Source organism: Copadichromis virginalis, linkage group LG17 (genome assembly GCF_057382275.1).
Source record: "Copadichromis virginalis isolate Kocher_CV1m ecotype Utaka linkage group LG17, C_Virginalis_male_GT1.1, whole genome shotgun sequence".
In the NCBI taxonomy this organism is placed as follows: domain Eukaryota; kingdom Metazoa; phylum Chordata; class Actinopteri; order Cichliformes; family Cichlidae; genus Copadichromis; species Copadichromis virginalis.
Genome location: NC_140634.1, coordinates 34,276,789 through 34,301,021, shown reverse-complemented (window position 1 = coordinate 34,301,021; position 24,233 = coordinate 34,276,789). Strand labels below are relative to the sequence as shown.

General features: G+C 41.8%; 1 protein-coding gene and 1 long non-coding RNA gene across 2 annotated transcripts; one reads left to right on the top strand and one right to left on the bottom strand.

Moving 5' to 3' along the window:
• The first annotated feature begins 1,396 nt into the window (after positions 1–1,396).
• lrrn3b (leucine rich repeat neuronal 3b) lies at positions 1,397–18,080 on the top strand. Its single transcript, XM_085436524.1, has 2 exons — positions 1,397–1,763; positions 14,359–18,080. Exon 2 carries the CDS (start codon positions 14,764–14,766, stop codon positions 16,891–16,893), a length of 2,130 nt encoding a protein of 709 aa, XP_085292650.1. The 5' UTR covers positions 1,397–1,763; positions 14,359–14,763; the 3' UTR covers positions 16,894–18,080.
• LOC146689785 (uncharacterized) lies at positions 13,307–13,911 on the bottom strand. Its single transcript, XR_014915961.1, has 2 exons — positions 13,653–13,911; positions 13,307–13,573 (listed from the first exon to the last, which is right to left on the bottom strand). It is a non-coding gene; the product is annotated as an uncharacterized LOC146689785 (long non-coding RNA).
• Positions 18,081–24,233: the final 6,153 nt, after the last annotated feature.

Sequence of the window (24,233 nt, the reverse complement as noted above, 5' to 3'; positions counted from 1 at the left end):
TTAGTGGTTGAGGTACAAAGACTGATGAAATTTCTGCTCTTGGTACTCTATAAATGGCGCACACTACAATTCAGTGAGAAGTTTCTTACTGCAGTTACCTTTGTTATACATCAGTGAATGCTTTTTGATATGATTGCACATTTAGGTTTCTAAACATTACCAATTCATTCAAATATTCTCTCAGATTTAAAATGGAAACGTGGTTCTGCATTTGTGCTCTATTGCGGATAGAGGGAATCAACCAGTGTGGTAAATGGTAAATGGCCTGTATTTGTATAGCGCTTTTACTAGTCCCCCCTAGGGACCCCAAAGCGCTTTACACACCCAGTCATCCACCCATTCACACACACATTCAAACACTGGTGGAGGCAAGCTACAGTTGTAGCCACAGCTGCCCTGGGGCAGACTGACAGAAGCGAGGCTGCCATTTCGCGCCATCGGCCCTTCTGGCCAACACCAGTAGGCGGTAGGTGAAGTGTCTTGCCCAAGGACACAACGACCGAGACTGTCCCGGCTCGGACAGACACAACAACGGAAGGTTTGACAGGCATTCCGATTACAAGGCGAACTCCTAACTCTTGAGCCACGATCGCCCTGTGGTGGCTACAGAGACACAATCCCAGTCAGTTGGCTTGTAAAAGAAAGAAGGACAAAAATGGTGGGAAAAGGGGTCAAAGATTAAATAAAGAATTGATGAGAAGCACAAACAGCAGCTTCTGATCCTGCATGACGTCTGTCTTCTCTGAGCATCAGGAGCTGAGCAAAAGGACCAACAACAGCACAAAAATGAACCTCACAACAACACAAGACCAGCTCTTGCACATATTTCCCCCCACATAGCTACAACATATAGACACAGATCTCTTGAGTTCTCTGTGGCACCTGTGAGCTCCCAGAGCAGCACCTTGCCCAGACCTTAAGTGGTGTTTACTACCAGACACAAAAATAAAGTAGCTATAACTTCAAAAATTATTGCCATTAAATTTGAGTTGTCATTGGAGGATAGTTATGAGTGTAGGGGACCTCATGTACTTGATCAGTCACAGCACAATCATGAGATTTTCCTCTGTTTTGAGGGATCTTTGCAAGGACTACAAACTATCTTAAACGGATGCCGGTAGGTGGCCTTATTTTGAAATAATGAGCCTTTGCTGTTTTAGACAGCACTTCAGCTCTCATCGCTGGCCTGCGTGACTCGTTAATTTGGATATTTTTTGCAGCGCGCTTCACCTCTAACAGAAAAAGACAGAGACGAGAACAGGCTTCTGGGAGATGACTGACGGCTGCTCTCGGCCAACCAGAGCAGGGATGCTGCGCGCACCTCGCCTGCTTCTCTGACGCTATTGGCTCCTCTCTGGAGAGTCGGGGGTTTGTTCTAATATTAATGACTGCCGAGGAGACGGCGGCGCATCTATGTGGTCCGCCTGACACTTGATCGAGAGGGAGAGATGCGTTCGTAACAGCCGCTGTTAAGACGAAGGGAAGGGAAGGAAGGGAAGGGCACGAGGATCACACGAATCTTTCTCCGTTCCTTCGCCACACTGCTTTTGGACTTTGCCGTTTCGCCTCATGCAGAAACCCGTGCGTTTTCCCGGGGAATAGAGACCACAACTGATTCCTCATCAGCTGCGTGAGAACAAGAAGACCACACATTGTTGACTGGCTTTATGTTGCGCGCTGGGGCTCTCTCCCGTCATCGGAGGGGCGCACTTGATGGGAATACAGACACAAAACTGCTTTGTATCCGAGGGTGATGAAACCCGGTAAGTTTACTCTGTTTGCTGCTCTAATTTATATTTGTCGTTTTCGTCCGTGTCGCGCGATTGCGTCTGCGCAACGGCTCACAAGTTCACAAAAAAAAAAAACCCGAACGAAATTGAGCGATTCCTGTGTTTTTTGTCGCACACACAGAGGAAAAAATACACATCAGGTTGCTTCCTAAATGTCAGTCACTCATGTGCCGATTGCAGAAATTAGGGACAAATACTACTGGATAACGAATCTTGTGACTGGCCTCGAATCTCCCTGTTTGGATGTAGGGACGCGCTTTTGCGCAACTATGCAGGATGCGCCTTTTAACCGGACCGGATTTTGGCTGTGTTTGGATTAAGAAGGAAAATCAGTTAAAGACAAGAAAAAGACAAGCCCCCGTGGTTGTGTGTGTGTGCGTGCGGGTACGCTTCTATGTTTGTGTGTTGGTGGATGGAGTGATTGGCTGGCAGCTTCATGTCCTCGGGTGCTGCTTAGTGAGCACACACCAGACACGTCTCTAAGAAACCCACAGAATGCCCCCCCCCCCCCTCCTCCCCTCACTCTCCCCCTCTTTGTTAAACCTTCCTGTTGCAAACACAGAAGTCGATACCCACACATGCCACGAGAGTACACGTCCACTGGCTTTATTTTTCAAACCCCACGCTCCTCAAATTGCTTCCTCCGCGGCTGTGCCATACACCGGATCCAGGGCTTTTACTTTGTGATTAACGCATCTACCGGAAAGCACCTTCTTGCGCATTCACCATCACCATCATCATCCCTTCACCTGCTCGTGCCTGTACACCCACACATCCAGGGATCCGGCTGGAGAAAGAGAGGGTGGCATTCAGTAATCCCTTAACTGCATTGGGGCGTCTTTCTCTAACACCCCCCCCCCCCCCCCTCAAAATTCTGCCCCTCACAGCCTCTCCCCTCTGTCCAAAATGTATTCCACTCAGCAGATTTATTATTCCTGAATAATTTGGATAAACAGATAATGGCCGATAATGACGAATGTGGATTTTCACCAAAGCAGGCTATCCAATTCTGATTGCTGTAATCTTCTGTTCAAATGTGTTCTGTGTGCGCACACACGTGTGTGTTTGTGTGTCCGCTTGCTTGTTCCAAGTGATGGATACAATAGATTTTGGCCTCCACAGTGCGAATGACTCACCCAAAACAGTTGCTCCATGTGAACCACACAATGAAATGCCACACGAGAGCCATCGTGCCCTCACATCCGACACCATGCCACACTGAGAAAACCTTAGCCCTTCACATGTGAAGTATGTGGCTGGCTACCCGCAAAGCAATGTATTATAGCATTCGACCACCAGTGTTTGACAAGCAATCCCCGCAACATATTTATCAAGTGAGCGAGCAGTGGCAGCTGAGATTTAATGTGATGCAAGATAGAGCCGCAAACTTTGTGAAGCTCAAAATCAAGTATAGACTCCTAACATGGCAGCCACTTTGCAGTTTCTCCCCCAAGTAGTAACAAAAGCAGTAAAACAAACCCGTATTGGTTTTCTTCATTAATTCAGGCACACTTGTTCAAAACAAATCAATATTACATGTCCACCAACAAGTCATACGCTTAAATTGTGTGGCTTTGTGAATTGCCTATTGATCTGCGTGAGAAGCAGAGGTGGGGTGGGAAAGGTACTGCGCCTGCAGTGGCCTTGTGGAGGCTTTGAGAGCATGATCGGCAGCACGGTGTGGGTGTTCCATATTAATTTTTCTCTATAGTCAGAGGGCAGCAGGTTGCAGCGAGGTGAGAATTATGTGTGGGTGCCAAATGCTACTATTGGTTTGAAATGGAGTTCAGAAAGCTCCAAGTGTAAGTGCCATCACAATCAAGTTCTTCCTTTTTTTTGTTTTTTCTTTGATGGCGATAACAAGATGCAGAAGTATCCATCAGGGGACTCCTCAGTGAAATCCATGTAAACATATTCACAAGACGGCTGCGGGGGATCAGCCCGTGCAGCCAAGCATAGGCTCTCTGGTAGCATCTCCATTCCCAAACAAACACAGGCACCCGTTAAAATGGAATAAGCAGAGGCAGAGGGAAAAAAGGAACAGTGGGGAAGAGAATGGTGTGCATGTTTGTTTCGGAGCTAGTGGGTGGACTTGAAAGAAACAAAGAAAAAAGAGCTGTGGATCAAAACATGCCACGATGGAAACATCCATGACATTTTACAATTTTTCAGTCCGTATCAAAGGTCAAAACAGGATGTGACACTTCCTTTGTATCCACTGACATTTACTTCTTGGATTTGGACTTTTTGGTACTTAACTTGGGCACATTTCTGGTGGGAGTGGATTTAAGGATTTAGGAGTGCCAGAGCACGGCTTTACCAAAAAAAAAGGTGCACTCAAAACCAGACCGTGTGTTAACAGCAAAATGCCAGGCCTGTGAGAATCTAGGACTGATGCTCACAATAAAAATCAAAGCTGCTAACCGCTAATTAAGCTGCTCTTCGGCAGACTCACATCAGAGCGGTACACGTTAGCGACATATGCCCATATTGCAGTTTAAAACGCGAGCAGAGACGAAGGAGGACATCTGAAGGGCCACTGCTGTGCGGTCCATCTGCTCTGCATTCTGACTGATACGTATAGGCCCTTAGTGTGCTGACGGAAATGGTAGTGATGCTGCATCCCTAGAACAAACCCAGCTGAACTGTTGTTGAGCTGCCCTGACCGATGCACAAGCACACATGCTCAGTTGAACGTATGTGCCAAAATGAGCATGTATACAGAGAATATCTGCCCGCAGACACAGAGCATTTTGAAAGAACCCCGTCTTTGGTCTTTTTGGGTGAAGAAAGAGTAGCTGGGAATGAAAACAGAAAAGAGAAAGCCCATATCAAACCCCATGAAATCATAATAAAGAGGCCCAAGCCAGCGATAAATGCATTTCAGTGGCATATAATGATTGATTCCATCTTCTGTGGGAACCTATTCTCTGCAGGCTTGTGGCCCCTTGACCAGCCATATATTATTCATATAAATATAGATAGGTGCGCATCTTAGAGGGAGCTCGCATGCCACATTTGCACCTGCAGATTCAATTTGGCTCTGACTTTGAGGGATATGCCGCTGGCTCCATTTCCCCTGCCTTCCCCCTCCACCCCACCCCACACCTTCCTCTTTCATTCTAGCTAGCAGCTATACATGGAACATTATGCAGATTTTTGTCAAGAGTGAGTGCGATTATGTTTGGGGAGAAATGAGTGTTGGAATGTTCGCTACGCCTTTGACCTTATCAGCGGCAGCCTTAAGCTGGATACCTTGGCTTAATTTTAATAGATGCAGCACTATGCGAATTAGACAAGGGGACCTAGCTGTGCTTTTTCACCGTGTGGCGCATTCTGCATGCATTATGCGAATGAGCCCCTGCGTGTTTGGGTTCTATTTTTTTTTTTCTGCGAGGACGCAGTCTGCTACGTTACATGCCGGCAAATGCACAGATCTCTTTTTCTCATGTATTTGCATGTGTTCCTGTCTGCTGTGTGCATGCGCGAGGCAGGTGGGTGCGTTATATAGTGTTCAATAGTCCACCTTGTGTGTGTGTGTTCTCCCTCACTCAGCCCAAGGGCATGTCTTGTCCAGAAAAGAGCTGAAAAACCAGAGATAGGGGGTCCTGTGGTTAATTTGGAACATTGATTCTACATTAAGAGTCGACTTGCCACTGATTCATGGCTATTCAAGTGCAGATGTAAGGGGAAAGGTTTCCATCTGCTCCCCCATGGATGCACACACGTACACATACATATAAGTACAGGAAGCTTCATTATGCATACACACATAGAAGGTTCTCTTTAATGGACTCTCTCTTGCCTTGGAGAAAGTATAATAGTAAATCAATGAGGTGAAGGGCAGAAGGAGGGACAGTTAAGCCTTCTGAAGGCCTCCACCCAATATGAGGCTTAACCAGAATGTATAAAGGACTCGTTGTGATTGCAACATGACCGTGCTGCATGTTCACCACAGGTCCAAGTGCTGCATCTCTGAAAAGAAACACATCTTGAAAAGTTGTGTTTATACAGTAGAGCAGCAGCAGATAAACTATAGCTTTCCAATAATGCAAAGTGGCTGCATGTATTAAGTACATAAAACCACAATCTTAGTCTTAACACATCGCTAATATATTTATTACTCGTGTGGGTGACACTTGAGAAATACTGCTGTCAGTAAATAATAAAATTACAGTTAATGAAACTTTAGTAGTCATCTTACACAAAGTCAAGCTATTTAATCATCATTGGTAATTTTCTAACTTATTATTTATGCCATTAAGTTCTGTGATAAAAGATATTTAGGAATTCGGTAGTATCTCATTCCCCTGGAGTCAAATGCTGCCATTCAGTTGCTGGCATACCAGAAATGTGTACAAGGTCTTTTATTGGTGGCTCCAAAATGCACTTTGAGAGTGCTCTCACATACATCTTGTCATATTTTAACTCAAATCATGATCATTTCGTAAACCTAATCCAGTCGTTTGATTGGATTTAGCTGATGGCTAGTAAGAACAACAGTGGACACAGCAGGACACGAACCGTGTCTCTGTTATTTGAAACACAAGTAACACTTGATTACTTAAAACAAGCACTTAAATTTTTTATAACAATCATCTAAATACGGTTTGTAGGAACACTGCATAGCATTTGTGATCATCTCAGAGCTGTTTTAAAAAGATCAGTCGCAGCTTTCCACGAAAGCATCCACTAAATTTTCATAGATATTTTACAAACCAAATTTACAAAATGTACAACATTTTACAAAATTTCAATCAAGTGTTACCCCTCACATTACAGTTGGTAATTAGAAAATAGGAGCCACATGGTAAGACATGTATGCACAAGACATAGCATGGCAGGGGTGAAGAGTCTTGGGAAGGCAATTAGGCCAAAAGCAGACACTATGCAGGATAGGCATAGAAATATATAGTGAGACACGATGACATGCTGTCATTCTCCACAGCCCAATGGCTGGGCAGATGATGATGCAAACAGACAACATAAGGAGAAAAATTTCTCAATAAGGACGAGCAGAGAAAAATGTGAGAAGAGCAGGTTTATAAAAAGAGATATTTGGCTTGTATTATCATGAGAAAAAGGGAATGACAGAGTGAATAGAGAAAGAAAAGAGCCCGAGCTAGGGAGAGGGTGATGGGTGAAGAAAGCCTTGCAAGGCTTATTACCAGTGGATCAAAATTCCCAGTGAACCGTTTCTACAATACACAGGCTATTCTCCTGAAAGAGGAGGCAATTCGACTGCGCCCTACTTTCCACTTACGTCTGACCTTTATGTCTTCCACCCAGTTTTACCACAGTAAGTTTAATGTCTACCTCTCAGCAGATGCAATACTGCCTTGTTACCACTTAAACCATGCAGGCCTCATAATCATCTCCCTGAGGGCCAATATGCTTCCCACAAAAAGAAAAAAACTTACGTCTTGATCTCGCAAATTTTTCTCCGCCATTCCTGCCGTTGCATGCAGAACTTGTGTTTTGTATAATAAATGATTGCATTTTCTTTCTTAGGTCAACTTGTCTCCACACAGGGCACTGATGAGCACCCAACCTGTGACAAAGCAATCACCTCTCTTTCCCCGCTTCGCTAAATCCCATCCAAGCCCTGTGAAGCGAGCGGGAGGATTTATAATAACTCATTTCAATAAACAGAATAAAACAAACAGTTCTGCCCGGCTGTTTGGCCGCCCGACGACTTGAGTCAGGGTTTCCTGAATTAGCGCCGCAGAGCCACTTGGACCACCGCTTTCTGGCCCTCCTGTGCATACTCATTAATTTCAAGTGGTCATATCTCACTGGTCTCTAATCAAACTGTATTTGTGCCATTACTATCCTGTGCAGCCACAGTGTTAGGATAATGTAGATGGTCTGGTGGGAAAGTAAGCGAGGTGTTGCCAAGATGTGAATGAAAAAGCTTTTCACCTTGACAGCGCGTGAACCTCTTAACCGAAGCCTTGTCCTAATTCGCCCGGTGCCATTTGCAGATTACAGGAAATCTCTAAACACTATGAAACATATAAAATAATCTATAAATTACAGAATCAGATTCATATTTAAAAAACAAAAAGCAAAAAAAAAAAAACAGGGCAGCAACATGTCAGCGTAAATATGCAGCATTTTAATGAGGAGAGATTCGAAGGCTTTCAGTTGTGTCAAAGGTCATTCTAATTAAGAGTGAAATGTGCGGCTAACAAGGTCTAAAGCCATAGCGGTTCATAAAGGTGACGCAATCACGCTGTCATTTCTGAACAGCATCTTTATTGGAATATGTCAATAACTACAGAAGCTCCTTACTCTAAGTGATGATGCAATAACTCTGCTAAATAAAAGCATCTTAGGCGCCTACACAGAATTTGTGTTCTTGTCAAACATGTGCAAATGAGACGCAGAGGTGAAAAAGTGCACATTGCAAAAAACATTTACACTGAGGTGATGTGGAAACCAGTGATAAAATATATATATATAAATAAACCATGATGTACCTGAAGCATGAAGCATGTTTGGGAGCAACCTGCCTGAGGAGATAAGGCTGATTCATTGACGTCCTTTGAAAGGATTCTAAAAACACATTTTTTTAGAGCTGTATGTATGTTTGTGTGAAGTCTTTTTTAAATCACTGTTTGTGTGTCTTGCTTGTTTTTATCATATTCTGTACTTATTATGTCATTATGTTAAGTTTTTATTAGAGGCTGACCAATATATCAGCGGGTCTGATGTATTGACTGATAATAGTTCCCTGTGATGGATACACGGACACATTATTTGCAGATATTGCTGGTACTTGTAAGGATTCAGTACACATAATAAATGTTAGGGAAATCTGTTTATGTTTCAAGTGTCTGAAAGAAAAAATATCACCCGATACATTGGATCTTTAAAATCACCAACTATCAGTATATGGATCAGTCTTATAAATCCTATATAAGTCTAATTTTTTCTTTTACTTAATTCTTACTAAATTACACAACGTTAATCAAATTTGTTTTTGTGTAACCTCACAGTTTGGCTTACCAGTCTTATATCTGTTCATATTATTATTATTAACTATTAACTACAAATTTATGTGGTACACAGTTTCTAAAAGTACTGCATTCATGAATTTGCAGATATATCGAAACCTTTGGCTACTAAGAAGCATCAACTGAATGGCTGTGTTAAATTTCAAGACGATCTCGTGTAGTGACAAACCCACAAATAACAAACCACCTGACTCTGCAGCTGTCTTTAGCGCAGCAGAGCTGTATAGCATCTTTCAGGTCATAGCGTATATTTCAGCTGCAGCAGGCAGCTGTTTCCTGCAGCACGCTATCAGCCCAGCATCAAACAGCAGACAGTCAAAGTTCTGCCTGGTGAATATATCGTAGGATTTTGTTTCTCTTGATTTTTGTGCTTGAACGCAAAAGAGCTAAACAGAGACTGAATTTTGGACTTGCGTACCTCAGACGGATTGAAGTAAAACCCCAAATTGGGCGATAATGTTTAACCACACAAGCTCAGCCTGTTAATAGGTATCAGATCTTTCATTTAACTGTTATAAGATTATAATGTGTCAGTGTCTCTTCAGGCTTTCACCTAGGAGATGGAGAGCAGTGTTGGTAATGAAACCCAGTGGTGGTAAACAAACCCGTATTTCACCCAGCTAAGGCAGTCTTGAAACGAGGCAGATACAAGCAGCTTGTTTTGCTGCGATACTCCCAGCCAGGATTAACACTGCTGAAAGTGGAAAGCCCATGGGCTACACTGCCAGCCTCCCACTGTAATGGAGCTGCTTGCCCACCACTCTCTTTCTCCTCTGACACCTTGGAACTTGTGCTCCATGAGTGAACACCTTAGCCTGACCTATAAAAGGTCCCCTGAACAAATGTCAAAGCTTTGGCTTAATGCGTTAGCGCAGGTAGACATTAGGTTGCTGGAGATCCCATTACAAGCTTTCCGTGTTCTGTTCTAAGGTGTTGATTTTGTACCTCAGTACTCAGGATTTAGTAAAGCTTTTCCACACACAGATTACCAGCATCCATCTTTGAATTCAATTTACCCCAGCCATATTAAGCACATTTCTCTATGTCCAGCAGTTACGTAATGTTTTTTCTTGTTTCTTTCTTTTTTCGTCTTTGACTAGAATTTGACTGGATCAAGCTAAGATTAATATTTCTTGCAACGACAGCATTACAAGGGTCAGTAGAGGTTAATAGCTCTACTGACCCTAAATGCCACAACAGAAACGAAGACGTTTCTCCTCTGGCAAGTCACTTTGTCCTCCAGATCTCTTCTTTCCCTTCTCCCTCCACTCACGCTCTGCCTCAATTACCAGCAACTGAGCAGTGGACTGTGGGAATTAGCTCTGTATAGTAGCTGTGTGTGTGTGTCTGTGTGTGTGTGGGGGGGATGTGGTTCGGTAACTTGACTGGATTTTTACTAATAGGTTTGTACAAGTGGTAGTCATGGTGCAAGGCCTTCAGAATATAGACTGCCTGTTCAGTGGGCTCCGCATTATTCAGTCGCACGATACCAATTTATGTGATCAACTGCCTGTAGATGATTAGGATAGTGCACTTAAAATAATGCAAGTATGGGACAATATTCCAACCTTAAGCGTATTGAAACTCTATTAGGGATGGGCATTTCAAGCAAAAGTACTGCTTGTATTCACTGGGAGGTATTTGGATATCCCTCAAAGAGCATTTCAATTGAGGCTCTGTCGTTGAAAGCTTTACTGTTGTAACATCTTCCGTTTGTCCGTTTTCTGCAAGACACACACTGTTGGCCACAACCATATCTAAGATCTGCATTTTTATGAACCACATGTTGGATTATCATTAATAGAATTTCATCCTCATTAATCAGCAGGGAAATATGTTCTTCTTGCTGGCCTCATCATCATGCACATTGTCCTGTAAAGCCTTCCTAATCCAGTCCTTGATTTTTGATGGAAAAGCAAGCATTAGCGTCCGCCAAACCAAAAGAAATCCCTCTCTCAATCTGTCCCTATTTCCAAAACCTCTTTAGTGTCCACGATGTCATCCTCACATCCATCCTCGCCAGAATCTAATGGAGAAGCAGTGTGCTGTGAAAATAGGGCAGTGCTGTGTCTTACAGCACACCAATTCCCTTAGCAGGAAATATTGATTGAAACATTAATTAGTCCGAGAGTGTTCCCTCTGACGTAACTAGCTGGTAAAACAAATAACAGCAGCCCGTATTGGAACCACCTGCAGCGAATTCACAGTAAAGCTAAGCCATAACAGTTAACCTGACCACATTATGCTGCTGGTAATTGTGATTACTAAGGAGAAAAAGCCAGGGCGAGCAGAGGTGAGAACTAAATGCGGTAGGCTGTATTACAAAGTCTGTCCTGTGCTTCCAGGATATGGATCAACTGCATAGCCCACGATGGAGAGCCGGTGCTGAGGGAGAGAGGCTAAGTCCTGTTTATCAGAATTCTCTGGGTGTAGAAGCTTATTAAAGTGCCAGGTGCTTTTGAAAAATAATACCCCCCCTTTCCCCCCACACACACCACCATCCCCACCTTCTCCCTCTTTCACAACCTTACTGTCTGCCGTCCCGAACCAAACCACGCTCTAGCCAGTGATGGCACACAGGTTGAGGAATGAACCCTCGGCTTGGCTCCACCAGCGGGCAAACTCCAGCATTTCTGCTTCCTTCAGAAGTTCTTATTCATTTAGTTATTTATTTATTTCACCCACCACCACCACCACCACATCTCCCCCGTGGCCACCGAGGTGGAAACAGCGAAGGTGATGAAATGAAATCATTTCTCTTCCCTTGTTTTCACTTTCCAGCCACCGTCACAGTTCTCCTCTTGATTCTTTCTATTTCATCCGCTGTCTCTTCTGACTTTTCTCATGATGTGGCGCCTGATCTCATAGGCCCCAAAATATCACAAGCACCATCAAACCCATCTGTTCAGTAAGAGGCAGTCACATATGACAAATTACATACACTTCAACTGTGGAGCTTCTGCCACGTCAGGATGTGATGGAGACACTAATCATACAACGGTGCGAGAGACAGTAGATAGAAAAGATGTGTGAGTCACATGAAGGAGGAAGCATCTAAGCTATACCCATATGGAAAAGAAATAGAAAAAACTTATAAAAGACTTGCATCAGCTTTAGCTTGCTTCATATAGTGAATCATATAAGGCTTATATGATTCACAGTGGCCACTTTCTCATTACTTTCATATATTGTTTTACGGAGTATCAAAAACATACAAGTTTCATTTATATAATTTTTCAAGGGATCTTATATCTGTTTTCACTCTTGTATGCTTTTCATACAAGTTTCACACAAGACAGATACAAACTTTATAAGATTTATATATATTTTTTCCATATGGGTAGTTATATATCTACAATGCTTATAAATGGAAATAATCATACAATAGTCTTTGTTACATAAGAATATTGAACAAACTTACAAAGGCCAAATATTGTTACAGGTGAAATTGTTTGCCTTTTACTTTGAAACGACCGAAATCTGCCTACATTTCCCAGAATTCCATTTTAGGAACATCTGTAAATACCGTATCACTCTTTAGAAATAGTCAGCGGCACAAACATATGCGTTTTTAACAGTTAAAAAAGACCCTGAGAGCAAATATGTTGACCTACAAATGAAGTAAAATATGCACAATAGCCTTGAGCTTTCACTCAAATCAGACTGTCTAAAATCAGTGCAATGGATTTTACCCATTGTCTTTAATTTAAATGTCTCAGAGAAATTAATGGATAATTTACTAGCCTAAAAAAATCCCAGAATAAAATGGAAATGTCAGAGAAGTGTGCAACACTTTCTGCTAACAGCACTGTACTGCATTTTATAGTTCCTGTTGAGCCCATGAGAGTACATGACCTTAAACTGTCTTGTATGAAGTGTAATGAAAGGGTGAACAAAGGCAGACAATTCAGACAAATACTAACTGCACTGGGTAGATAATTGAATTTTAATTTATAGTATTTGCTTCAATTTATTATTCAGACAGGATCATCAAAATGAAAACACTTATTGTGCCATGCCGTGTTTGGTAATGATGTTTTTGTTTTACTTTTCAATGCACCCATTTCCTTTATTACAACCCTGTTCATTTATGTACTTATAGATGCAGCCGAATGACAATGAAACGTCAATGAAATGCATTTTTTCAGTTCAGTAAGACCACAGATATTACATAAAACTACTAAACAATCGTGACACTAATCACCGACCTAAATGACTGTGATCATTCTCAAATTTTAAATGAAAAAGAACATAGATTTAGCTGATGATCTTCGATCTGTGACTATTTTATCTATTATTCAAATATCCATGTTCAAGACAATACCATAATAATCACTTATTTTCTTCACTTCAGGCACCTTTTAGTAATCTGTGTCCATTGGTAAACTGCATGACCTGTTTTTCCAGAAATGCTAAATCCTATTAGCATACAGATGTGCTGATTGCTAAAAAGATTAATTACGTCAACACGTTAATGCATTTTAATTTTCATGGCAGTCGGTTGTTTCGTCTCCTAACAAACAGGTGCAAACTGCATCTAGGTCAACTGTTTAGTTTGCATTTACTGTCATGGTCCCTGTGCCTCCCCGGCCAGCCCAGTGTGGCCACAAGTGTTTGTTGTTTTTCTCTCACTCTGTCTCTCCTACCTGTCTGCCTGGGCGGAGCTCTGATTGGGCTCCTGCCCTTGGCCCACGCACCTGCAGCTGATCTCGAGCGGATTGCAGTTCTCTGGCTCTTAAGGCTGGGGCTCTGAGCTGTTCGTCGCTGGAATATTGAGTAACTCTCGTTAGTATTGCCTGGCTTCCTTGCGATTCTACTGTTCCCGTGTTTGCCTTCGACTTACCCTCGTCTGTGTAAACAGGTTTACCTGGATCAGCCCTTTTGTGACCCCTGGACCCCGTGAGTAGGAGAGTGAGCTGAGCTGCTTGTGTGGAGACTGTTTGGACGAGGAGCAGAGCGAGTGCGAAGAAGTGTGTCTCCCCAGCCAAGTGATCCCCGGGACCCTGGTGTTTCCCCCCCCTTCACGTGTATATAGTGCACCAGTGTGATTAATAAAGTGTCGTTGAACTGTGCTACCTCAGTCTGCGCCTGAGTCCGTTCCACTCCCGTGACATTTACAGCCTAACCGTCTCACTCCATTGTGTATTACTGGCTGCCCATTTACTTGTTGCTATAGTGACTGACATATTCTAGCGTCTTTGAGTAGCTTGCCCTAAAGCGTAACGCTTAAGCCCTAGGATGTCTGCCATTTAAGAATCTTAATGAAGCCTTCTCTTTAACCAATAATAGACTCATACTGCTAGCATCAAGATTTAGTGCTATATAGTAGTGGTACATATGGTACATCCTCAGAGTGAAGTCTAGAAGGTCAAGCAGATATAAATCCATTGTTCTACGTCTTGAAGGGAACGTGTATAAATGTCAACATGCATCAGTGTGCCTATAACAAATGTCAATATGTCCAAATCCTTTTCTTATGACATTCTCTGACCATGCCCATTATCTGGTAATACTCACATGTTTCTCTCTGTCTTGTTTGTTTTACGCAGGTAGGAATGGACTGGGCTGTGGATTCTGGAAGCTAGTAAAGACAATCAGTGAGGACGGTTATCTTTAAAGAAAGAAGTTGTTTTATGGATACCTATAAAGGTTCTTAATATAAGTCTTTTGAGGTGTAATATTGGTCCAGGCTTTTTTCTTTTTTCCGCCTCCCACCTATTTTTGGCTCGCCTGATTGCACCCTTGGCCTCAAACCCTGACACCAGCATTGAGTGAATCAAGGGCATCTACATAGGAAGACAATAAAACACTAGGAAGCCCTGTGGCAGTTGCGGCAGGGCTGATGAGTCAGTTGCCACAGCGGCTGCAACAAATGAGTAATTATTTGTAAAGTTAATAGCTGAGACCAATCAATCTACAAGGACCAATTTCTGACTGGAGGAAATCGGTCCAATATGAAGGACTTGTCATTTGTGGATCATCTCTTTGTTGGCTTGGCCATGGCCTCTTTTGTTGTGGCCACTGAGCTGAGGCCTGATTGCCCAAAGCTTTGTGTGTGTGAGATTAGACCCTGGTTTTCCCCTACTTCTGTCTACATGGAGGCGCAGACAGTTGACTGCAATGATTTGGGACTCTTTAGCCTGCCAGAAAAATTACCAGTGGGCACGCAAGTACTGTTATTGCAAACAAACAACGTCGAGAGGATTGACAGACCTTTGGATTACATGCCCAATATTACAGAGATTGATTTATCGCAAAACAACTTATCCTCAATCAGCAACGTCCACCTTGGGAATCTTACTCAGCTGCTCTCCCTTCACTTAGAAGAGAACTGGATACGAGAGCTTCCTGAGCAATGCCTGTCAGAAGTGGCGAACCTTCAGGAGCTCTACATGAATCACAATCTCATCTCTTCTATCGCTCCGCTGGCTTTCCAGGGTCTAAGCAACCTTGTGCGACTCCATCTCAATTCTAACAAGCTGAGTGTCATTAAAAGAGAGTGGTTTGAACCTTTGCCAAATCTGGAGATCCTAATGATTGGTGAAAATCCAGTTCTTTCTATTGATAACATGAACTTCAAACCTCTAAGTAACCTCCGCAGTCTTGTTCTTACCAGAATGAACCTGTCCCAGCTTCCTGATGATTCACTGGCTGGTCTTGATAACTTGGAGAGCATCTCTTTCTATGATAATATTTTTCCCGAGGTTCCTCACTCTGCCCTGAGAAATGTCAAGAATCTTAAGTTTTTGGATCTAAATAAAAACCCCATTACTAGAATACAAAGAGGGGACTTTGTGGATATGCTTCATTTGAAAGAACTAGGGATTAACAGCATGCCAGAGCTAGTTTCCATTGACAGCTTTGCCCTCAATAACCTCCCTGAGCTGACCAAAATCGAAGCAACCAACAATCCTAAACTCTCTTATATCCATCCTAATGCTTTCTACAAACTCCCACGGCTGGAAACCCTTATGTTAAACGGCAATGCTCTCAGTGCCCTCCACAGGATTACTGTCGAATCTCTTCCAAATCTGAGGGAGGTAAGCATGCACAGTAACCCAATCCGCTGTGACTGCGTAGTCCGCTGGATGAACATGAACAAGACCAACATCCGTTTCATGGAGCCTGACTCATTATACTGCGTAGAGCCTCCGGAGTATGAGGGCCAGCATGTCCGGCAGGTGCACTTCAGGGAGATGATGGAGATTTGCCTGCCACTGATATCACCCGAAAGCATGCCAGGGCACATTAAAGCACAGAGCGGGTGCTCAGTGTCACTTCATTGTCGGGCTTTTGCCGAACCAGAGCCGGACATCTACTGGATCACCCCATCTGGCACAAGGGTCCTGCCTAACACTGTATCTGACAAGTTCTACATGCACCCAGAGGGAACCTTTGACATCTACGATATAACAGAAAATGAAGCCGGTGTTTACACCTGTGTTGCCCATAATTTGGTCGGTGCTGATCTTAAATCCGTCTCTGTAGAGGTAAACGGATATTTTCCTCAACCTGTCAATGGTTCTCTGAATGTTGAAGTCAAATCAGTGGAGACACACTCCATTCTGGTCTCATGGAAGGCTGGCCCTGGCACTTTGGCTCCCAACATTAAATGGTACACTGTTTCAGATGCCAACCATCCCACCATGACTTTTACCACCAGGGTTCCCTCAGATGTCCAGGTGCACAACCTTACCCATCTCAGCCCCGCCACTCACTACAAAGTCTGTGTGGATATCCGCAACATCCACTACAACCATGACACCAAATGTGTCACTGTCACCACTAAGGGATTAGAGTTGGCAGCCAAGGACACAGAAAAATGGGATGCAGCAGTAATCACTGTCTTTGGTGTGCTCCTGGCTGTGATTTCAGTGGCCTGCCTGTTTATTTATGTGTCTCTGAGGAACCACCACCTTTATGGGGATATAAGGAAATGGGACTCTAAAGCTTCACTGATACCAGTGGAAGCTCCCGGTATGCACTCATCTTTCTTTACAAAGCTGTGGGTTACGGGTAAGGGACTGCCAAGTGGAGTGGAAGTGAAAGCCACAGTCATAAATGTATCTGACAATGCCTTTTAAGAACCACAGCTTTGTAGAGCACCACACACCTACAGCAAATGGACAAGGCCACTGGGCAGGGGTGGACGATGATATACTGTTTTCAAAGGCATACCCATTGCCCGTTCCCAGCTCAGATACACTGGGAGAACTATTAATGGAAGGGGATGGAACGGTTTAAATTGACTACATGCTATCCCAGTTTCAACCCTAGTTGAAGTGGTGGCTTTGTAACCATCAAACCAAGCTAACATCAACAGGAAGGGGTATTTACTGCAAAAAAAATTCGATTACAGTACCATTCATACAGAAATGCAGGCAGAGAAAAGAAAGTGGACGTGTTGAAGGTCAGCTCTCTTGTAATTGACTGTTAAATGTGTTCAGAGTTGTGGAACTGTCCGTGTGGTCCCAAGCAATACCGTCTGTGCTTTGTCAAACATCCATAGACGAGTTAGAGATACAGTAATAACACCTGTCTATTATGGGAAGGGAGATTTATTAGAGTAGACAAAAAACAGTGACTATGGTGTAAGCCTTTTGATGAAATATACCCCCCCTTTTCTATTTAAAAACGGATTCTTGATTTTTCATGGAAATATTGTTATATATTCTATTATGTTGATGTAATGACAAATCCTCTGTATGTGAACAATTTAAATGGGTTTTAAATGAAGGCAAGGAGCAGACTACTTTTGATTACAACATCACATTAAGCTTAATGAAATTCAGCGACAAAATGGGTATCTAGAGAGGATATTTGCCAAATGGCTGTTTATGCTTTGTAGTTCTCATTGCAATGGTGACTGGCAAAAACACTGGACTCAAACAAATATATCGAGTTGTTTAAAACTAAAACAAGTGATGTTTTATCTCCTCAAGAGGTGGTTTGTTAATGCCCTGGTAAGTGCCTACAACAAGAGCTACGTGAGGTAAACGGAGAGGAAACTGAAGAAATTCATCAGCCACAGCAAAACACAGTCATGTCATCATTGCAGTCACAAGCTATTCTCCAGTACTTTTAGTGGAAATACTTTCTCAGTATTTTTAGCATACATATTTTAAGAAAACATTTTGTTGTTGCTTTGGGTGTCAAGTTAAAAAGCCATTTTTATATTACCTGTATTATATGTGATCAATGGGCACAACAGACTAATTAAGAAAAGCGCTAAGAAAAAAAAAATAAATGTCATTGTTTCTTTTACAAACAATTGCCTACTTTCTCTCATTTTATTCTCATATTTATAACAACAGCAAAAGGGACCTGTTATTTTCATTTTCATCTCTTTTTTTGGGCTCTACTTGAATAACTTTGCACGAGTTACGGTCCTAAATAACGATTATTTGTGTATAAATAACCCCTAATTTATACATTGGGCCTTGGTGCAACCTCTGCTGCCTGAAACAAGCCCTTATAGAGCCCTTCCTCCCCCTTGAAGCCAACTTTCCTCTTATTGGCTGCCCCTAATAAACCATATTCAGAATATCCTCTGTCAGTGAGATCATACAGAGGCAAAGGCAGAAAATATTGTCCGAGTATAAAAGCAGTCTGATGGCTGAACTTTTGGCTGTGATTTATTGCCAGGACGATGTTATCGGCCCATATTAACTATTTCCGATTTATTGGTATCGACATTTGTAATTTGACCATAAACAAACATTAAACAGAAATAGATAAAGTCTGGGAGAAACACCCTTCAACCATGTTACAGCTATTGATGTTGCACAGTGTGGTCCACCACAACTTTACCCTTGGCAACTGTTTTTGAATGTGCTTTGAACACCACAAACTCAACAAGCAGCTGATCCAAGCAGAGTCGGACTAATCTACTACATGTTTGACAATAAAACAAGTTTATATTTAAAACTCATTATCATAATATCTTAGTGCTGACTCACACATAACTACACATAACAAATGTTAGGGAAATCTTTTTATGTTTGTCTGAAAGATACTAAATATTGGCTGATATATCAGATTTCCCCCCAAATATCAGTATTGATATCGGAAGCCATTTTGCTTATATTGTATTGTTATTTGTCATGCATAATGACATTCTCACATTTACATTTTTGCTTTTTAACCTTACTGTTGTTTTAAGTCTTAGTTAATTTGCCTTTGTTTATATGCATCAGAATATCGGAATCTTTACTCTCTCAGTTTTAAAAATTCCTAAATCAGGATCTAATTACCTGGACATACATTAACCTCTTTGTTCTAAACTTTGGTCTTGTTTAAAAGGCACACCCATGATTGTACAACAGTAGAAAGATGACAAACAATAACAAAAAGCATAGTAAATCCCCTTTAGTAAATATACTCATGTCATCATCTTGTAATGGTGTACAGTGAAATGTGCCTTGACTTTTATATGACATTTCAACTGCAAGAATGTAAAACAGAGTATTGATAATGAGCAAATGGTACAGAAGAAAAAAAGTCTTTTGAATCAGACCACAGGGGATGAGTCAAGGGACTTCAGCTGAATGGCTGAGTGGTCGTCCTGACCCTGGGAAGAAAAAGAAGAAGAAAAAAAACAGCAACAAAGAGCAGAACTCATTAGTCGCCTCATTAAGAACATGTTCGTCCTTCAGCTGGTCTGAATATAGTCACTGTGTTGCAGCTACAGCTGCTGCTGCTCGTGCTCAGACGGGAACACAACGTCCCTACGACACCGAGATAAAGTACAGTATACCAAAAAGTCATGTGGAGTGGCACGGAGCCGAGTCGAAACTTCACATTTTATTTGTCTTACTGAATTATCCAGCACATAGAACATTTCACATGAGAAAGCCAAGCATGATGAATGGCTGTCAGAGGCAGAGTGACATGGTGGATTTATCAAACAGGGCCTAACACTCATACATCAGGCCAGCCTTCAGCACCACGGACAGAAGCTTTTAGAGCTGAGCCATCTGTCAAAGACAAAGGGAGTTAAAATATGACATGCCGTGCTCCTCAGGTATCGCTCAGGTCAGACTAGGCCTGCCTCTTTGCAAGCACAGATGCACAAATGAAGCTTGGCAGAGCTCAATGCCACATGCTTATGTTCTTACATAGATAAAGAAAAGCAATTCAAGGTCACTCGCTGACACAGAGGGACTCCAGAAGAAAACAAAAACACTTATAGGCACAAACAGTTAAGCTCTGAATCATCCAGTCACTCATACCTGAAGTGCTGCAGTTCAGTCCTGACAGTCAGAGGCAATACTAAATGAGTTCACTGATCAAACATGTTCTTTGAGATTAAAGTAGCAGAGACATTAGCCTTATTGCCTTTAAAAATATTTCATTATAGTTTTTACACCTTCTGATGTGATTACATATGTTGTAGTTGAGTGAATACACTGAATGTAACCAGGAAACTCATCTCTCCTGCTGTCGCTCCCAATTTCATGCATTTCCACGATCTCTTTGTTTTATCCCCCTCCGCTAGCCGCTGACAGTTTGGGAGATAGCTTCCCCCCCCCTTCCTCTTTCCTTTTGTATGAATTTGTACATTCAAAGGAAGCCATATTAGAAAAAAAACTGTGGCTTTAACTTAAATCCCACATGAAAAGAACTAGTGAGCTGTCACCATTTAATCCGCAGTGAGGACGAAAAAATTATGTTTCTCGCTGAATCTTCAAATATTTCAAATATTAAAACCCACCTTGTTCTATTCAAAGAAAGCCATCTGCATCATGGCAGATATTAAAGCATTCTCTGTGAAGGCTTATGGATGGGTGTTCCTACTGGTTACATATTCATTTTAATTTTGTAAGGATCATTGTCAGCCTGTCTGAGATTTGATGCAGCAAACCACCAATGGGAGGTACAAGTTCAATAGTGTATTTATTTATTCTACTTTTAAGTCAGTGGCTAGAAGGTAATTTTCCTTATATGTTATCAGATTACATTTTATAGTGTTAGTCTGTTGATCCTCACTTACTACTACAACAGTGTACGTATAGAAGCATCACCAAAATGAGAATGTAGGAAGGTGCTATTTAAACACTTTTTAGTCCATAATTCTCCAAATAGGTTGTATTCATAACAGTTTTATCCATACAACAGCCTGAATAAATGCTTTTTTTCTATACTGAAAGCTACAATTAAATATTGAATTCCCTCGCTGTCCGAGATAAAATTAAAGAAAAAACTATAACACAGCAAAAGGCTGCAGAAAGCAAACAATGTTCACAGCGCTACAGGCATTTTTATACGTTTGAATTATCAGCTTATTAAAGTTACAAACTTCCACATAGGTCAGTCAGTGTAGCTACGGGCAACCACGTTCCAATGAAAAGTGAAATGTCAACATGCATTTACAATCCTGCTGCTAACACTATATTTAATGCCACTGCTTGCTTTTAAGAGGCCTTTATAGGCAGCCATTGGAGAAACAACCAGATGACCTATGGACTGCAATAACAACGCACTGATTGCTTGTAAGTCTGAATAAAAAGGGATTTGCCTTTGGAGGCAGGTAAAGTGCTTCTATATCATGAGCGGAGGGAGGTCTTTGTTAATGGATTTTTTAAATTATTATTATTATTTTCTTTTAAGCAGCGTGAATTGTTTAACTCTTCACAGGCTTTTTGATGGGTTTTACATGTGTATCTTCAGTGAGCCTAGATTTGTCCAATGCATCGTCCTTCTGATCATGCACTGCTGTATATTTCCTGAAGAGTAGATGCACAGTGTCAAAGCAGATTTGGTACGACTCGTCGACGGGTGAGCAGTCAAAAGCTATTTGTGTGAGTGCATTTCGGCTCTGCCTGGCCTCTTCCTGTCGACGTTTCCATAACTGTCCATCACTCACAGCGTGTCCCACCGAACAAATGTTGTGCTTTTTTTAATCCTCTGGTTGTTTGCACACATTTACACTTGCATGAATACTAAGAAACGCAGACCCAACAACACAGTAATTATTAAGTACTTCAATTTTAGATGTTTCCTGGCTCACAGGAAAGAATTCACAAGGCCATGCAAATTGGAGGTTTCTTAACATAAGTGAAGTGTCATATTGATAAATACACAACCATAAGTCTTCCTGGGGCTACTGTTAAGAATCAGCCTGAGCTGAATGTAGGAATGACACCACTCCACAGAGAGCTTTCTAACTAATTGGATGACCCATTTTCAAACAGTTGATTAGTTTCCTGGGCTCCTGATTGATCACTGCCTCTCTTTGTCTCACTGTTCACCTCCATGACGTGGACACAGAACCTGTGCCTGTCAGATCGATACAGGGGCTAATAAGTTACTCGCATGCATTTGCTCACATTAATAATGTATTGCAAATTAGGGGAGGAAGGAAAAAAATGGGAGGCCCAAAGTACCTAACAAGCAAACATGTCAGGAGATGCAGGGGCACTTTTCTTCTGGTTTTAAACAAGCACGGTCAGCCTCGTGGCACAGATGCACCACCGCTCCCATTAGATTAGTGCTGCAGACGCATCGATATTCCAGTTAGACCACATTAATCATTACTGAACATCAGGGTGAAGTTGTGAAATGGTGGGAAAGCCAGCTACAGTTAAAGACCTCGTAAAAAAGAAATGTTTGTTCCGCAAGCCTATTAATGTAAGGCTTCCATCTGCAGACAGGTCTGCTGCAGATTTTGTTTCCCACTGGTAGGTTTGAAGACGAGTTGGATAATGACTGGTTACAGTTGAGGTTGAGTAGACCAATTTCTATTACTTTTGTGGCTTAATAATAATGAATACCCCAAAAAGCTTTTTTATTTTTTCAGGATAAATACCAGTTCACTCTCTGATAATATGCATCCACGAAACAGATAAAGCATGTGGGATAAGTGTCACCATTTTTCACTTAACCATGGGAAGCATCCAAGAGGTGGAAATAATGGGGAGTTATAAAATCTCATTGGTTCAGCTTTTGTGTGTGTCATATATCCGTTAATTTTTTAAAAATAATAATAAGAATAAAATAAATAAATTAAAAAACACAACAATTTTTCTGTGAATAAAGTCACAGCTGTGCTTTGGATAAAGCATCCTTTTCTGTGTCAGCGTTGGTGTTTTTCTGAGCTCCCGTGGTCTGCTGGCGACAGGTCTGCCAGTGAAGGACTGTGCAGGTTCAAACAGAAATATACAGGACTCAGCAGAAATTGAAGTGCAGCGCAAAGTGCAAATTTGGAACAATAACCATATATTCAGCCACAGCCTCAGCCATCACGGCCAGGCGGAGCAGCAGCAGCTGCGCTCACATCTAGTAACCAAACCCTGTCACAATTCAGCCTGTTAAAATGAGTAATAAGTGCTAAATGCATCATAAAGTTTCACACCTCCTTTCGGCAGTGTCTGCAGGGTTTTTCCCTTAACAAGCGGTGTGTAATTGGACTGGACCGACACAACCTCAGCTGTTTATACGGAGATAGAATGTATAGTATAATAAGGGAAATAAAGATTTTGTTGCCCACTGTATTATATTGTACAAGAATGTGAAGGAAAGAAGTAATCCTTGAATCCTGCACTATTATAATATTAAAAGGACTGGACTACCCAACCTGCTCATCTCATCAGTAAATACCATTATTTTTATGCATTATTATGAATTGTGAGTGTGGTCAGAGGTCAGATAGGAGGACCAAGGAGGTCAAGAGGAGATCAGACTATTTCTTAAAATGAAAACATATAGACTTACAATACATGTGGTGCGCTTTCTTTCATGAATACAGTAAGGATAATGGCCCAAAACATTGAAAACATTCATTTTAATGGCAAACAGTATCATTTCCTTGGATCCACAGCACCATAAAACCTACTGAAAAGCTGGGGAAAGCAATACAATAGTGACAAAATGCTTAACGGGGGGAGGGGGGGCGGGGGTTGGGGAAGCAAGCATCGGTGATGCTTAGACACAATAACAGGATAAAAGTACAGTTTTGTTTTTAGATTGCTGGCTTTGTGATGTTGTGCTTGTGCTGACTTGTGTGAAGTGTCAACACTGGCTGACAGCAACAACTGCAAAAATAAGAAGCAAGTTGAGATTAAAAAACATTTAGAATCTACTGTGCTGGGCTGTAATGACTCAGACATGTAATTTAGTTCTTCTTGGCACAGCCCAAGGTTTAATGTTACATGGGTTCTACAACAGCTCTTATTTTGAAATGAAGTTAAGGTAGATAATTGGTCACTGGAAGATGCCCATGCGATAGTATTATTAGACGTTTTTTTGCTGATGGCTGACTAATTAAAATGATGCAACGCTTGATGACATGTTGACTTAGGCAACATGCCTCCATGCAACTAGGCAACATGATGATGTTATAATATATCTTGTATAAATCAGATTTTGTGCATATGGGAGATGCTATTTTGTGAAATTTAAATGATAGGATCCCTGCATAAAGTGT